The sequence below is a fragment of the Nomascus leucogenys genome, chromosome X (genome assembly GCF_006542625.1).
Source record: "Nomascus leucogenys isolate Asia chromosome X, Asia_NLE_v1, whole genome shotgun sequence".
Classification (NCBI taxonomy): domain Eukaryota; kingdom Metazoa; phylum Chordata; class Mammalia; order Primates; family Hylobatidae; genus Nomascus; species Nomascus leucogenys.
This window is the reverse complement of record NC_044406.1, coordinates 46,433,396-46,448,877: the sequence shown is the minus strand read 5'-3', so window position 1 is coordinate 46,448,877 and position 15,482 is coordinate 46,433,396. Positions and strand designations below refer to the sequence as shown.

The following is a 15,482-nucleotide window of genomic DNA, read 5'->3' as shown; positions in this document are numbered from 1 at the left end:
ATATAGTTGAAGAGTTCTACAAGTGAAAAGATTCATGAGATGATCAGACTATATATAGCTAGAAATAAAACAATTTAAAGGGAAATAAAGTCTTGAAACTCAAGTTTTATGTGTTAGTTACATGAATATAGGTTTCTCCCCCCCCATAGAAATCAAGTTCCATTGGCTGTATTAGGCAAAATACTATAACATTATTTTGAAATGTTGAACACGTTGAAGGCTTTTAAAACAAAAGGTGACTTTGGTGATAAAGATGTCAACAGAAATGGTAATGAATCAAACCTTACGTTAAATTGGGCCAGAAGTGCTCCATAAAAAGAAAATCTCTATAACATTAAAAAAAAAGTCATAAGTAAATTTTCTTGCTTGGAAACTAATTTTCTGTAGACTGCTTTCCGCCTTCAGGTTTGTATATAGTCTTTGAACTGCAGAGGCCTCTTCTGCATAATAATTATTTCACACAGCAGTAGCCAGTTTCGGCACTGCAGTATTTCAGTGTGAGGCACAGATGTTTCCTAGCTGCCTCTGTTGGTTGCAGGGAAGGGTGCTGGATATTTTACCATGGTATTTTCAGGTTTGTGGGCTGGTTATCATGATTGATAGTCCTTTCTACTGGTGTATATGTTAATAGGTACCTCTATTTTGCATCTGGTTTAGGTCCTGGAAATGAGGCTTTGTGGTCATGTTATCCCCACCCCGGTTCTTCATCTCTCTTGAGAGTACTGAACGGCATATCAGTGTTTTTCTTTATGTGGAACGGTGTTGTTAGTTTCTTATAAACACTTAGTAATTATTCTGTAAGTTCTTTCATTGTCATAGTGGATGTTTTTGAATGTGTATTCATTTGTGGTCTTTTTGTTTTTGTTTTTTGAAACGGATTCTCGTTTTTTCCCCCACAGGCGCCCGCTACCATGCCGGCTAATTTTTGTATTTTTAGTAGAGATGGGGTTTCACGATGTTGGCCAGGCTGGTCTCAAACTCCTAACTTTAGGTGATCGGCCCGCCTCGGCCTCCCAAAGTACTAGGATTATAGGCGTCAGCTACTGTACCCGACCAATGTGTATTCTTTTGTTGAGTAATTTTCCTATGTCTTCACTGTTTGGAAATGTTTGGTATTTCATAGTGTTGTGGGTTTGAAATGGTGCATCAGTAACTTGATTGCTGCTTTTAAGATTGTTTAATAATTACACAAAATATGGTCAAGAAATACTCCTGCCAGGTTTCATTGCAGAATCTTAAATTACTGATAGATGAAATGTAGGCTAGGCTATTTTAATTCTACGTCTCTATTATTCCTTGTGGGGTTTCAGTGAAACAGTAAAACTAAAATATTGCCATATTGAAGGCCGTTTCTTCTCATTTCAGTTTGTACCCTTTGATGGCTCAGTTAGGAATGGTGGTCTGTGTTCTTCTATCTAAATATTTATGCTTACAGGACAAATTAGACTTAGAAATGTAGTATAGTCTGAATGTGTGACTACTCTTCTGCTCTTTTTGTCTAGAGGAAAGCAATTGATTATAAAGCATGCTTTGCTTTCATAGTACTCAAATGTTTTAAAATAGTCTGTTTTCTATTGCTATGGTAGCACACTAAAGGGATGTTTGAAGACATAGTCTGCATAGTAGGCCAAGGGAAAATAAAAGCAGTTTTCAAAGTGTTCAAACGTTAGATTTTTTTCATTCAGTCAACTATGGCAAATGATTTTTCAGTTTTGTTTTGTTGACCATTGCATCCCTAGTGTCTGCATTGTCCTTAGGGCATTATAGGCTCTTGATAAATACTTGTTGGATAAATTAAACATTTAATATTTAAGGGTCACAGTCATTCTGTTAGTAATTTACCCATTCAGAAGATGTAATCAGCTTTAAGTTTTAAGAATATTACAAGTGTTGGTCAGCCTAATTATGCATGCACATCAGAGACTTTTTTTTTTTTGAGATGGAGTCTCTGTCACCTAGGTTGGAGTGGAGTGGCATGCTCTTGGCTCACTGCAATCTCCACCTCCCGGGTTCAAGGAATTCTCCTGTCTCAGCCTCTGGAGTAGCTGGGACTACAGGCGCTCACCACCACGAATGGCTAATTTTTTATTTTTAGTAGAGATGGGGTTTCAGTATATTAGTCAGGCTGGTCTTGAACTCCTGACCTCAGGTGATCCACCCACCTCGACCTCCCAAAGTGCTGAGATTACAGGCGTGAGCCACTGCACCTGGCCAAGAGACATTCTTGAGTGAATACATTAATAATAGCCAGTGTTCATACCAAATGATGTTTTCTAATTTTTCCTTCCTTGTGACTTTTGGGTAGCCAACATAGTAACTCTTTAGATTTTTGGATTGTGGATAGGAATGAATTTATTATGGTCATTTTTTTAAATGCTTTCCACTTTGTTAATTACTTTTAATGCTAAAAATTTGTGGAGGCTCAGAAAATTTGAATATATTATTTGTAGGAATATTATTTAGAAGAGTTTAAAGAGATTTACTCATCTTTTTAAACTTAGATTTTATACCAAATCTATTACTTGTTTATCTTAATTTATATACTTTGTTTAATGTTGATAAACTAGATATTAAATGTCACCCAGTGTTCTTGATGATAATATGCATTCCTAAAAATTAGTGTTATGCATTGATGTTAACGTGCTTATATGATATTATTACAAGTGGGTTCTATATTAGTGGTTTATTGTTGACTGGGAAATTATACAAATTCTATGCATATAATGTCACATTGTAAAAGGACAGTTATATTTGGTAGATGAACTTGGACACAGGCTATTTTAAAAGGCACTTAAGTACAGTGATTATTGAAAGATCAGTAAAGACAGAAAGTTTTACCCTCTATGACAATACTCATAGTGATTTTTTTTGTTTCAGAAGTCCATGTCTCGTTTTGAGATAAGCAGTGGTGTTCTGACAATACCATCAGACTTCTACTTGGATTTTTAAAAATAATGATATGTTCTCTAAATATTTAAACTGTTGTATAACACTTCTGTTTACTTGACTTAAAAATCTTCACCTTTTTCATATAAATAAAAATATACATAGGATAACTTGATAAAATTAATTCTTTTTCAAATTCTCCATTCTCAGCTGTCTCAAGAAAATAACCCCACAGCATGTCAGTTGTCAGCAGTAAATGTTCAAAGTATTTCTAGTTGGTAGGCTAGTGTATTTTACTTGCATAGCATGTATTTATTATTATTTTAGACCTTACATACCTGAAAAGTATCTTAAGATGCTTTTATGTGACTCTAAATTGAGTGCATTAATTTTCTCACTCTCATCTTGCAGCATTTTCAGTTAGCTTTGGTTGACTGTAATCCCTGCACTTTGTCCAATGCTGAAAGTAAGTATTATTAAGTACCGTAGTTTTCTACATGTATTCAGATCACTTCATGGCAAATAATAATGTTAGTGATAAATTCTGTGCAATTTTTTCTTTTAGAATTGTTTAATGTAGCTGTATTGGTTGCCATGGCTACTTACACAAATGGAACCTGCAAGACCAGATATTGTGAACAGCCTGTGTCTAAAATAGATAGGCCAGTGAAATGAGTTGTTGAATTAAAAGTATCTTCACTAATAAACAAGATTGATTTTTTTCTGTTGTAGATGACTTAGTAGGATTAAAAACAGGTTTTGCTGGTCTTTTAGGAAACATGAGTATATAAAGATTCTTATCTGATAGCTTACTGATTCCTACTGCATGGGATAAAAATTATTGGTAATTATGAAGACATATTTGTGACTTTTGTGATAGTTTTATATATCATTTAGAAAGTTTGAGTTGACATTTTTCAATTAATTAGAAAAGAATGCATTTACGAAGCATGTTCTAACAAAGTATTTTTTTCCAAACAATTATTTTCTGCTTCTATGTAGGTGTCTTTTCAAAAGCAGATTGGGTTGATTATATGTTTATCGATATGTATTTAGGTATATTTATTTAATATACACTAAAATATCCAGTAAAAAGGTTTAAGAATATTCGTTGACACTGAATTTCTTAAAAACCTTCTTACTTGAAAAATAAATTATTATTATTATTATTTTCTTTTTTTTGAGACAGAGTCTCACTCTGTTGCCCAGGCTGGAGTGCAGTGGCGTGATTTTGGCTCGCTGCAAGCTCCACCTCCTGGGTTCATGCTGTTCTCCTGCCTCAGCCTCCTGAGTAGCTGGGACTACAGGTGCCTGCCACCACGCCCAGCTAATTTTTTGTATTTTTAGTAGACATGGGGTTTCACCATGTTAGCCAGGATGGTCTTGATCTCCTGACCTCGTGATCCGCCCACCTTGGCCTCCCAAAGTTCTGGGATTACAGGCGTGAGCCACCGCGCCCGGCCAAAAAAATGAAATTTTTAATTGGTATAAGAAAAATCAAGCAATTAATGACAGTTTCAGTCATACAAAGGATTCCAGGTTTTAGAAAGTCAGTGTTTTGCTGTAAGTTACTTTTTTGTTTTTGATTTTTGTTTCATTTTGAGATGGGGTCTTTCTCTGCCACTTAGGCTGGAGTGCAGTGGTTTCAGAGTAGCTCAGCTGCAGCCTCGAACTTCTGCACTCAAGCGATCTTCCTGCCTTAGGCTCCTGTAAATCACTTGAAAGAGTATAGAGAGATATTAGTGAAAAGTAGTCTTAGTCTTTAGATAGAAATGCCCTAGGAAATTGTTGAATCAGCAAAAACTCTAGAATTTTCAATATAACATGGATTAAGAAATAGTATGGATTAAATCATCATTTAAGCCAGATGAATTATGTCATACTTTTACTAAAGGTAATTTCCTGTGAAAATCTAAAGGATTTTTACTTTCTTAAATGAAATTCAGGATCCAGTACTGATTAGGGTGTTTGTAGAATAAACAGTAGAAAAATAACAAATGCAGCAGTATTTTATAGTTTCTAACATAAGGTTAGATTTGAAAAAATTGACTCATTGGTTTAGTAATTTATAAAGTTTTAATTTATACCTTTTTCTTAATTATATATCCAGGTTATATAAACCATCTAGAATACATAGATGCTTAAAATTCTTTTCAAATTAGTTTATGAGAATAAGAAAACAACTGATTATCTTTTAATTCATTATGGTCTAGTACCTAAAAGTTAACTTTGGTAAGTCAGTTGAATGATAACTTTTATGGATGTCTCATAAATATCAAACTAAATATTTTGGTAAATCCTCATTTTATTCTACTCTGTTTAAATCTCAGTTGTAGATCATTACTCTTGAGAGAAAAATGTCTGCATAGGTAGGATGAGTGCCACATGGCATAAAACTGTTGAATTTGAAACAGTTTGAATCATCATGAGTGCTACAAGGTGGTTGGTCACTCAAACGGGAGAGCATATTTTCTATTTAGGGACTTTAGGCTATTACAGTTTAGTTGATTTGGATAGTTTAGACAGTCTACTTGATTACTTGATAGCCATAATAATGCCTGATGTCACAACAAATGTAGAGTACCTACTTTCAGCCAGTATTACTCTTTTCAACACCAGGCTCCTTAATGTCTTTGTAAAACTTATTTTTCTTTGAATTTTTACGTCATCACTGATTTGTACTTTGGTTTTAATATTTTTTAATTAAATACTGATTTTATTCTTTTTTGACTTGGGATCCAATTTTTAAATACTGTGTTTTGAAATGTATAGATTATAAAGGTTTTCTCTCTTTGCTTACTGTTGCCATTTTGAACTTTGTAAAACATATATTCACTTGCTATAGATTTAATGCTAATTTTAATAATTACATTGACAGAAATTTCATTTGATAATGACCAACAATGAATACATATGGTTTCTTATCATGATTGTGTTCTTAAGTGTGTGTTTGTACATTCTATTTTAGTAAAGGCAAATAAAAGTTATGTTTTTCTATTACTTAAATCTATATAGTGTAGACTGTGATAATGTTTGATGTTTTGTTGTTCTTACTTAATTTGCCCCAAACTCTGCTGTATTGTTACTGATTTTTTATTTTTCCTCATCCTTTGCAGTTCAATTTCACATTGCCCACTTATATGAAACCCAGGTAAGTATTTTAACTTACTCTATTTAAAACAAAAGCAAACAAAAATCATCACTCCTATCATGCTTTACTGAAATCAGAAGTGTACAGATAATTTAATGGAGTCCTGGGCGTTACTTCTTAGGTAAATTTTGTATTTTATACTCATTAAATGTGATCAAGATGCTGCTTAGTGAAACAATTACTCCAAGGAGTGCTTGCTGTGTACAAATAAATTCCATTTAATATTTTCCTTTAAACTTGATCCATTTGTGGCTGGGTGCGGTAGCTCACACCTGTAATCCCACTGCTTTGGGAGGCCAAGGTGGGTAGATCACTTGAGGCCAGGAGTTCAAGACCAGCCTGGCCAACATGACGAAACCCCATCTTTACTAAAAATACAAAAAATTAGCCGGGCGTGGTGGCAAGCACCTGTAATCCCAGCTACTCGGGAGGCTGAGGCACAAGAATTGCTTGAACCTGGGTGGTGGAGGTTGCAGTGAGCTGAGATCTCGCCACTGCACTCCAGCCTGGGCAACAGAGTGAGACTCTGTCTCAAGAAAAAAAGAAACAACTGAACTTGATGTAGATCATTTGCAAGCTCAAATGGCTATATTTAAGATTTATTTTATTCTTGATGCCAGATGCCTTTCTTTCTTTTCAGAATGTTTATAGATGGTTGTTGTAATGCGTTTTTAAAAAAATTCTTTTGCTTTTTCTTAAGACTGAAATAACTCTTACTATGTGTCATTATTGGAAAGGCATCAAGAATCACCTCTTGATGTTCCTGCCATTAATTTCATGGCTCCTTCACTTTAAAAAACTTTTAAATTTTAGAACATCTTGGTTTTGTGTCTGTTGATTAATACACGGTCAAGATTGATACATCTTGATTTTGCTTAGTTGTATGATAAAAGTATAACACATTCGCGGGGGCGGTTGGAGGCAAGGGGAGGGAGAGCATTAGGACAAACACCTAATGCACATGGGGCTTAAAACCTAGACGATGGGGTTGATAGGTGCAGCAAACCACCACGGCACATGTATACCTATGTAACAAACCTACACATTCTGCACATGTATCCCAGAACTTAAAGTAAAATGAAAAAAGAGTGTAACACATTCATTTTAGGCAGTGGTATGGAAAATCAGGAATAAATTTGTATGAGACTCAAAATTAGGTCATCATAGTTTACATAAATTTTTAACAGCTTTTTAGGAAACAAATACTGTTGGGTTTTTTTATGCCTACATAATTTATAAGGTCTGTTTTGATGTTTTGGCCCAGGTGTTACAATAAGGCATATATGTGCCATGCAGAGTTCATACCCACCAGATACAAGATCCTGCTACATTCCGTTATTTATATTGTTATAGAATGTAATCAGATAGTTTGAGATCATTTATGCTGGTGGTTCCCAAACCCAGCTCTGTGGCAGAATTATTTGGGAAGCTTTATAAATCAGCTGTCATGGGGAGCTTTAAAAAAATAACATCACATTTCTGGGTACCTCAATCCTCCCCATCCCCACTTTGCCTCCCCATCCCCCCTCTACCTCCCCATCCCACCTCCACCCCATACTCTAGTTTTTCTAGTTCTCTGTGAGATCACTGGTCTGTCGTTAGCTAAAGAAGCAGAAGTTTTTTTAACCTTTATTTTTAATGAGTATTTTTGCTGGAGATGGAATTCTGTTTATCTGACTGCTTTGAAATTCACAATACATTGTCTTTTGGCTTTCATTGTTTCTGATGTGAAGTTGTCTGTTGGTCTTATTGTTTAATACTGTGAAGGTAATGTGGGCACAGGGCCCTCCTCCCATTGATTCATTTGATAAATTTTAATACTGATTCAGATTAAACAAAAGAATAAACTCATGGCAAACAGTATATAATTATTAGGTGACAGGAAGATGACACTGTAAGTATATGAAAGGATTAAAAAGAACTCTACTCCAGTGATTATAATATGGATTTTCATTTTCAAGTGAAAAGAGAAGCAAGATGGCCTGCTTACCTACCTATTAAAAGTTCGTTTTTGTAGTTCCACCAGTTTTTACCAATGGACCCTATTTATGAATATGGATTTAGGAAATTTAAGTGAGATGTATTTAATGGCTACTGCTAGGTAAACAATAGTTCAAGGGAAGTTTCTCTACTTCTCTACATAGGAAGAAGTCTTCCCCACTAATAAATGAAGAAGGATCATTTCATAATCCCCGAGGGCCCTGTCCCCACATTACCTTCACAGGATTAAATACTAAGATAATAATTAAAACTAAAGTTATGAAATACCACTTTACCTAGAATGGTGTTAAAGAAATGTTAGCAAGTAAAATGGCTTTGTGGTATTGAGCTTATAATGTTTGAAAGACAAAAAGGTCTTGGCCAAGCACGGTGGTTCATGCCTGTAATCCCAGCACTTTGGGAGGCCAAGGTGGGTGGATCACTTGAGCTCAAGAGTTTCAGACCAGCCTGGGCAACATGGTGAAACCCCATCTCTACCAAAAATACAAAAATTAGCAGGATATGGTGGTGCACGCCTGTAGTCCCAGCTGCTTGGGAGGCTGAGGTGGAAGGATCTCTTGAGCCTGGGAGGTGGAATTTGCAGTGATCTGAGATCTCGCCACTGTGCTCCAGCCTGGGTGACAAAGCGAGACCCCGTCTCAAACAAAAAGGAAACAAAAGAGGTCTTCTGTAGAGATATGAGTAAAGGATTAAAAAAATTTTTGTGTTGAATTTAATAATAGGCATTTGGGTTTGTTTAATTTTAATGGGATCTCATCCCCTAACCCTGTATTTTTATCTTTTATGATCTTATAGACAAAGCTGTTAATATTTTAGTAGATTAAAAAAATAGATTTGCCGGGTGTGGTGGCTCACACCTGTAATCCCAGCGCTTTGGGAGGCCGAGGCAGGTGGATCACTTGAAGCCCAGAGTTCAAGACTAGCCTGGGGAACATGATGAAACCCTGTTTCTTCTAAAAATTAAAAAATTAGCTGAGTGTGGTAGCACGTGTGTGTAATCCCAGCTACTTGGGTGGCTGAGGCAGGAGAATCGCTTGAACCTGGGGAGGTGGAGGTTGCAGTGAGCCGAGATGGCGCCACTGCACGCCAGCCTGGATGACAGAGCGAGACTGTTTAAAGAAAAAAAAAAGATTCTCATAGGTTTCTATGTATATTGTCATACCATCTATAAATAAAGATAACTTTGCTTCTCTGTACATGTGCCGCACAATGATGTTTTGATTAACAAAGGATCACATATATGACGGTGGTCCCATAGGATTATAATAGCATATTTTTACTGTACTTTTTCTGTGTTTTTTTTAACTGAACCTTTTCTATGTTTAGATATTTACCAATGTATAGTAATTGTCTGTAGTATTCTGTACAGTAACATGCTGTACAGGTTTGTAGCCAGAAACAAGAGGCTATACCATATAGCTTAGATGTGTAGTAGGCAATACCATCTAGGTTTGTGTAAGTATACTCTGATGTTTGCACAACGATGAAAGTGTTAAGTGACACATGACTGTATAATGTCATATCTCTAAATATATTGTCAATTATTCTTGAACATTTATATTGATGAATTAATTTACCTTCCCTGTTTTATTAGCTGGGACCTCCAGATCATTTTTTCTACAGTAATAATAGTATTAACTGGGCTTCTTTTCTTTTTCTTGAGTTTAGTGAAATAATTTGAGCAGTTCACCATCTTAATTCTTATAGCCTTTAAGGTTTCAAGATAGAGGATTTCTTCCTTTTCATTCTGTTACTGAAATGTTAGTTATTTTTGAATAGATAATCCAAAATGAAAAGTTTTGAAAGAATACACAGTGAAGTGTCCTCTTCCTTCCACTTCCCCAGGCATTTACTCCCCTCCCTAAAGCCATCAATGTTACCAGTGGTTTTTAAATCCTTCCAGAGAAACTCAGTGTATATATAAGCAAGTCCACCTATGTTTGCATGTATATTTCTTGTATTTAATTGTATTCAAATGATAGCCAATAATGTATGTTCTCTTCTGACCTTGCTTTAAATTTTAACTTAATATTGTATCTTGGAAATCATTCCGTATCAGTACGTGTAGAGCTGCATCATATCCCTTTACATATAGATGTACAGTTAACTAATTTAACTACTCCCCTTTGAGGAATAATTACAAATAATATTATTTTGAATAACACTGTTTATAAGAATTGTTTCATTTTTAACACTTTTCTGTCAAGCATTAATATATTACCAAAACACTATAGACTTATGTATGTTATTATACTATAGCAAAGTAATGTAGATAAGTGCTATAATATTTATCTATATTAGACATCTATAACTTATCTATATTAGACATCTATAATATAGATAAGTATTTTACACGAATCCAAGAACTCTAAATAAAGAAATTCCAGCTGATACATAAGTATGTGATAAATATGTAGGGTTTGTTTCATGAATACATAGGATTTTACCATTTTAACCAGTTTTAAGTGTACAACTCACTGACATTAAGTAAATTTGTATTGTTGTGCATCTGTCACCACCATTCATCACTAAAACTATTTCATCATCTCAAAGTATCCATTAGGTAATAATTCCCCATTACCACCTTCACTGGGCTCCTAGCAACCATTATTCTACTTTCTGTCTCTGTGAGTTGACCACTGTAGGTATCTCATAAAAGTGGAATCTGCCAGGCGCGGTGGCTCATGCCTGTAATCCCAACACTTTGTGAGGCCGAGGGATGGATCATTTGAGACCACGAGTTCGAGACCAGCCTGGCCAACATGGTGAAACCCCACTTGTACTAAAAATACAAAAATTAGCCGGTCATGGTGGCAAGTGCCTGTAGTCCCAGCTACTCAGGAGACTGAGGCAAGAGAATCACTTGAATCCAGGAGGTGGAGGTTGTAGTGAGCCAAGATCCCACCACTGTACTCCAGCCTGGGTGACAGAGCAAGACTCTGTCTCGAGGGGAAAAAAAAAAAAAAAGTGGAATCATACAATATTTGTGCTTTTGCATCTGACTTATTTCACTTAGCATAATGTCTATATGGTTTGTATATGTTTTAGCATGTGTCAGAATTCCATTCCTTTTTAAGACTGAATAATATTCCATTGTATGGATACACCACATTTTGTTTTTCCATTTCATCTGTTGATGGACACTTGGTTTGCTTCCAGTTTTTGTCTGTTGTGAATAGTGCTGCTTGACCATGGATGTGTATATAAGTTGTTAGAGTTCCTGCTTTCAGTTCTTTTTTTGCAATATACCCAGAAGTGGAATCGCTGGGTCATATGGTAATTCTATGTTTAATTTTTTGAGAAACAGTCATACTGTTTTTCCTTTTTGTTTTGAAGCAAGTATTACATCCGAACCTAATAAAAGACAGTATAATAAGAGAGTCAATATACAGACTGATATCATGATGAATATTGGTGTAAAAATGCTAATAAAATATTAGCAAACAGAATATCTTATCTCATTAAACACAACAATATACTATGACCAAGTGTTATTCATTTCAGGAATGCAAGGTTGACTGAATCTTCAGAAATCTATTAATATTGTAATAATAGACCTAAAGGTAAAGTCAAATAATTATCACCATAGATTCTGAAAAAATCTTTGATAAATTCAATACCCATTTCTAATAAAAACACTCATATACATGGGAATTGCGGGTTACTTTCTTATCGTGATAAAATGCATATGCTTTAGTTTCAAAGTCAGAATTTTATGTAAGGCAAAATTCTAGAGACCTTTTCACTAGAATCAGGAGCAAGGTGAAGATGCCTACTATTTCCATTAGTCCTCGGTATTATACTATAGGTATTAGCTAGTGTAGTTAGACAAGAGAGAGAAGTCAGTTACAGGCACAAATTAACATACAGAATTAATAAGCTTCAACAACAATAGTCAGAACATAACAGGAAAAAATTCTATTTAGAGTGTTCAGCAAAGTATATTAAATACTTAGGAATAAACTTTAGAGAGATACTGTGACTCAGCAGTATAAAGATGTTGATTCTTCTTAGTGTAACAGAAACATAATACAAAAATACCAACAAACTTTTGTTAGAAGTTAGCTAAGTTGATATGGTAAAACATGCTAAAATTGCTAGGATAAAACAGGGATGGGAGGATTGTATGGGATATACTAACCCAATAAAACTTGTATAATTAAAAATGTGGTACTGGCATGTGAATAGACAAATCAGTGAAATACCTTAGAAAGCCCAGGAATAGACCCAAGTACATGTAGAAACTGAGTATATGATAAAGGTATTGTTCTTAAATTCTTGGAGCCTGTAATGTCCATCCCATAAATACAATGTTCTTGGCTCTTCCTTTTGTAAATCTATTCTGGCAGTCTCTTTTATTGGTGGTGATGGTGGTGGTGGTGGTGGTGGTGGTGGTGGTGATTTGGAGTGTCTAGTTTATTTATACTTAATTTGATTATTGATATGGTTGTATAAAGTTAGCTGTCATTCCTATTGTATCGTTTGTATTGTATTGTTTTTCTCTGGTTGCTTTTAAAAGGTTTTTCTCTTTATATTTGGTTTTCAAAAATTTGACTTCAATGTGCTCAGATATTGTTTTTTTCTTTATAATTATACTAATAGTATTTTAAGTCTGGGGTTCGATGTTTTTTATCAGTTTTGGAAAATTCTCAGCCATTGATTTGTCAAATATTTTTTTCTGCTCCACCGTTTTTCTCTTCTTCTCGGACTCCAATTACATGTATGGTAGACTATATGCTATTGCCTCAAACATCTTAGATGCTTTTTTTTTTTTTTAACTTTTAACTTTTGTGTGTGTGTGTGTGTGTGTGTGTGTGTGTGTGTGTGTTTCTGCTTCAATCTGTATGCTTTCTAGTGACTTGTTTTCAAATGCATTGATTTCTTTTTTTTTTTAAATATACTTTCCAATCTGCTATTCAATCCATATAGTGATTTTCTTTTTTAAATTTCAGATTAACTTTTTTTCAGTTCTGGAATTTCCTTTTGTTTCTCTTTCTGGAGTATGATTTTTTATACATTAATTCATTAGGATTATGTTTTTCTTTTGTCAACATTGTTCAAATATCTGCTTGCTTTTTTTTTTTTTCCTTTTTTTTTTTTTTTTTTTTGACAGTATCTGGCTCTATTGCCCAGGCTGGAGTGCAGTGGCATAATTTCGGCTCACCACAACCCCTGCCTCCCAGGTTCAAGTAATTCTCATGCCTCAGCCTTCCGAGTAGCTGAGACTATAGGTGCGTGCCACCGCACCCAGCCTAAATATCTGCTTTAAAATTATCTACAGGGCTAGGCGCAGTGGCTCATGCCTGTAATCCCAGCACTTTGAGAGGCGAAGGCGGGCGGATCACCTAAGGTCAGGAATTTGAGGCCAGCCTGGCCAACATCGCGAGACCCCCATCTCTACTAAAAATACAAAAAATTAGCCGGGTGTGGTGGCGCGCCTGTAATCCTAGCTGTTCGGGAGACTGAGGCAGGAGAATCACTTGAACCCAGGAGGCAGAGGTTGCAGTGAGCCAAGATTGCGCCACTGCACTCCAGCCTGGGCGACACAGTGAAAGTGCGTCTCAAAAAAAAAAAAGATACAAATTTCAACATTTGAGTAATTTCACAGTTGGTTTTCATTAATTTTCTTTTGAATATGGGTGAAATTTTCCTGATCTTCATAAGTTTGATAATTTTTATCCTGCATATCATGAATAATACATTGTAGAGATTGACTATATTTTTCTGAAGATTGATATATTTTTGCTTTATTAGCCAGTTAACTCACACTCTAAACTTTGTCACCCTTGTAATGGCAGCAACTGAAATCTCTCTCTAGTTCTTTTAGGCTGCTCATTATCTGTTCTGTTCTTGCATAATTCAGCAGTCAGAGCTTTGGGCAGAGTTTCTGTGTGGAATTTGGTGTTTCCACTCTGTCTCCTGACTGGGATTTCTCCCCTCACTTCCAACTCTTTATGGTAGCCTCAAAAGCTGTCCTATGATTCTTCAGGCTAGTAAGACTGCCATTTCTATTTGAGTTCTAGCTAGCCAAAGTACCAGTTGAAGCCTGCCTTCAGGTGAAAATCCAAGAAAAAGGGAGTTACTCATCTAGTGCCGTTTCCTTCCTTTAAGTGTGAACTTTTCCTTTGGTTTTGCCTGATTTTGGTCTCTCTCCAGTGCCATCTAGTAGTTGACTTTTATATTTTATCCAGAATGTGAAGCTGTGTGTGGAATGCCACTCCAAATATTGTCAGAGGCAAAACTTCTACTCAACACTATTAAAGATAAACTCAAGTTACTTTTTTACACATCATTTATAATTGCTACTTAATGTTCTACTATAAGCATCCATTGTATTTTGTTTCTACTTGTCTAGTGACAGAAACTTAGGTTGCCCCCCAGCTTCTCCATACTACAAGCAGTACTGTTCAGAACATTACCTGTGGAAAGGTTTCCTTGGCATACATATTCCAAGAGTAAGATTGCTGAATTGTAGCATATTTGTATTCCTGATTTTTTGAGTACATCCCCTTCCACCAGGACGTGAGTGTTCTCCTTTACTCACATCCCTACAATACTTGGAATTACTCAAATTTATGTTTGCCAGTCTTAAAGGTAGAAGGTGTTATGTCATTTAAACTTGTATGTTCTGATTTCTAGAGGAGTATAGTTATTCACATTGTTTTTCACCTTTTATGTGTTGGGTTACTTATGTCCATTGCCTGTTTCTCTGCCTATGCTTTTTGAGTCAGATCTTTACTCTTCTTTATGATTTGTGTTTTTTTGGTCATGTTCAATAAATTCTCTCCCATCTCAAGGAAACGTTCTTCTACACTTTCTTCTCTTAACTTTATACTTTTATCTTTCATATTCAGGTCTTTAATGCAGTTGCTGGTTTTGTTGTATATGGTATGAGGTAGAAATCCAACTTCATGTTTCCAAATAATGATGCTACCATTTTTTCAAGTATATCATTGTTTTTATCACAGTGTTGGGAGGTATATTTTAACATTTGTTAAGATAATTCATGAAGGTGGTTTTCCTAAAATTTAAATCTGATTACATTACTTGAAATCATTCAGTGGTTCTCCATTGTTTTAGGATACAGTCAGTAGTCTTTAAATGGATTAGGGAGGTCTTTGTGAAGTAGTCGTTGCATTTTCTGTCCAGCCTGCTAGTACTGTAAACTTAAAATGCGCTCGTTCTTCCTCTGAGAAGTATTATAATGTTATCATACACAGCACAATATGCTTAATTTGTTTTTCCTGTATATATTTTTCGCTACTCTGTTGTCTTAACAGTTCCTGTTATGTATTAGGTGTTTAACAAATATTTATCAATTGAAGGAATTGAATAACTTGGTCCTTATCCTTGGCCTATCTAATTAACTTTTTTTAGACCAGATGAGTGTTTTGGGGGAACTGGTTTAGCTGATAAGTAAAAGTTGATTTCATAACTCTGAATC

At 35.2% G+C, this 15,482-nt stretch overlaps 1 protein-coding gene across 12 annotated transcripts in view; it reads left to right on the top strand.

The window, feature by feature from the left end:
- Positions 1–15,482, top strand: part of KDM6A (lysine demethylase 6A) — a 238,229-nt gene that overhangs the window by 160,202 nt on the left and 62,545 nt on the right. For all 12 annotated transcript variants that reach the window (XR_004028808.1, XM_012499008.2, XM_004092433.3 and 9 more), the window contains 2 exons: positions 3,298–3,352; positions 6,003–6,037. Coding sequence is in view for 9 of the 12 variants with exons in the window: in XM_004092433.3 (XP_004092481.1) it covers positions 3,298–3,352; positions 6,003–6,037 (90 nt within the window). In the remaining 3 variants the exon portion in view is untranslated. The remainder of the gene's footprint in view (positions 1–3,297; positions 3,353–6,002; positions 6,038–15,482) is intronic.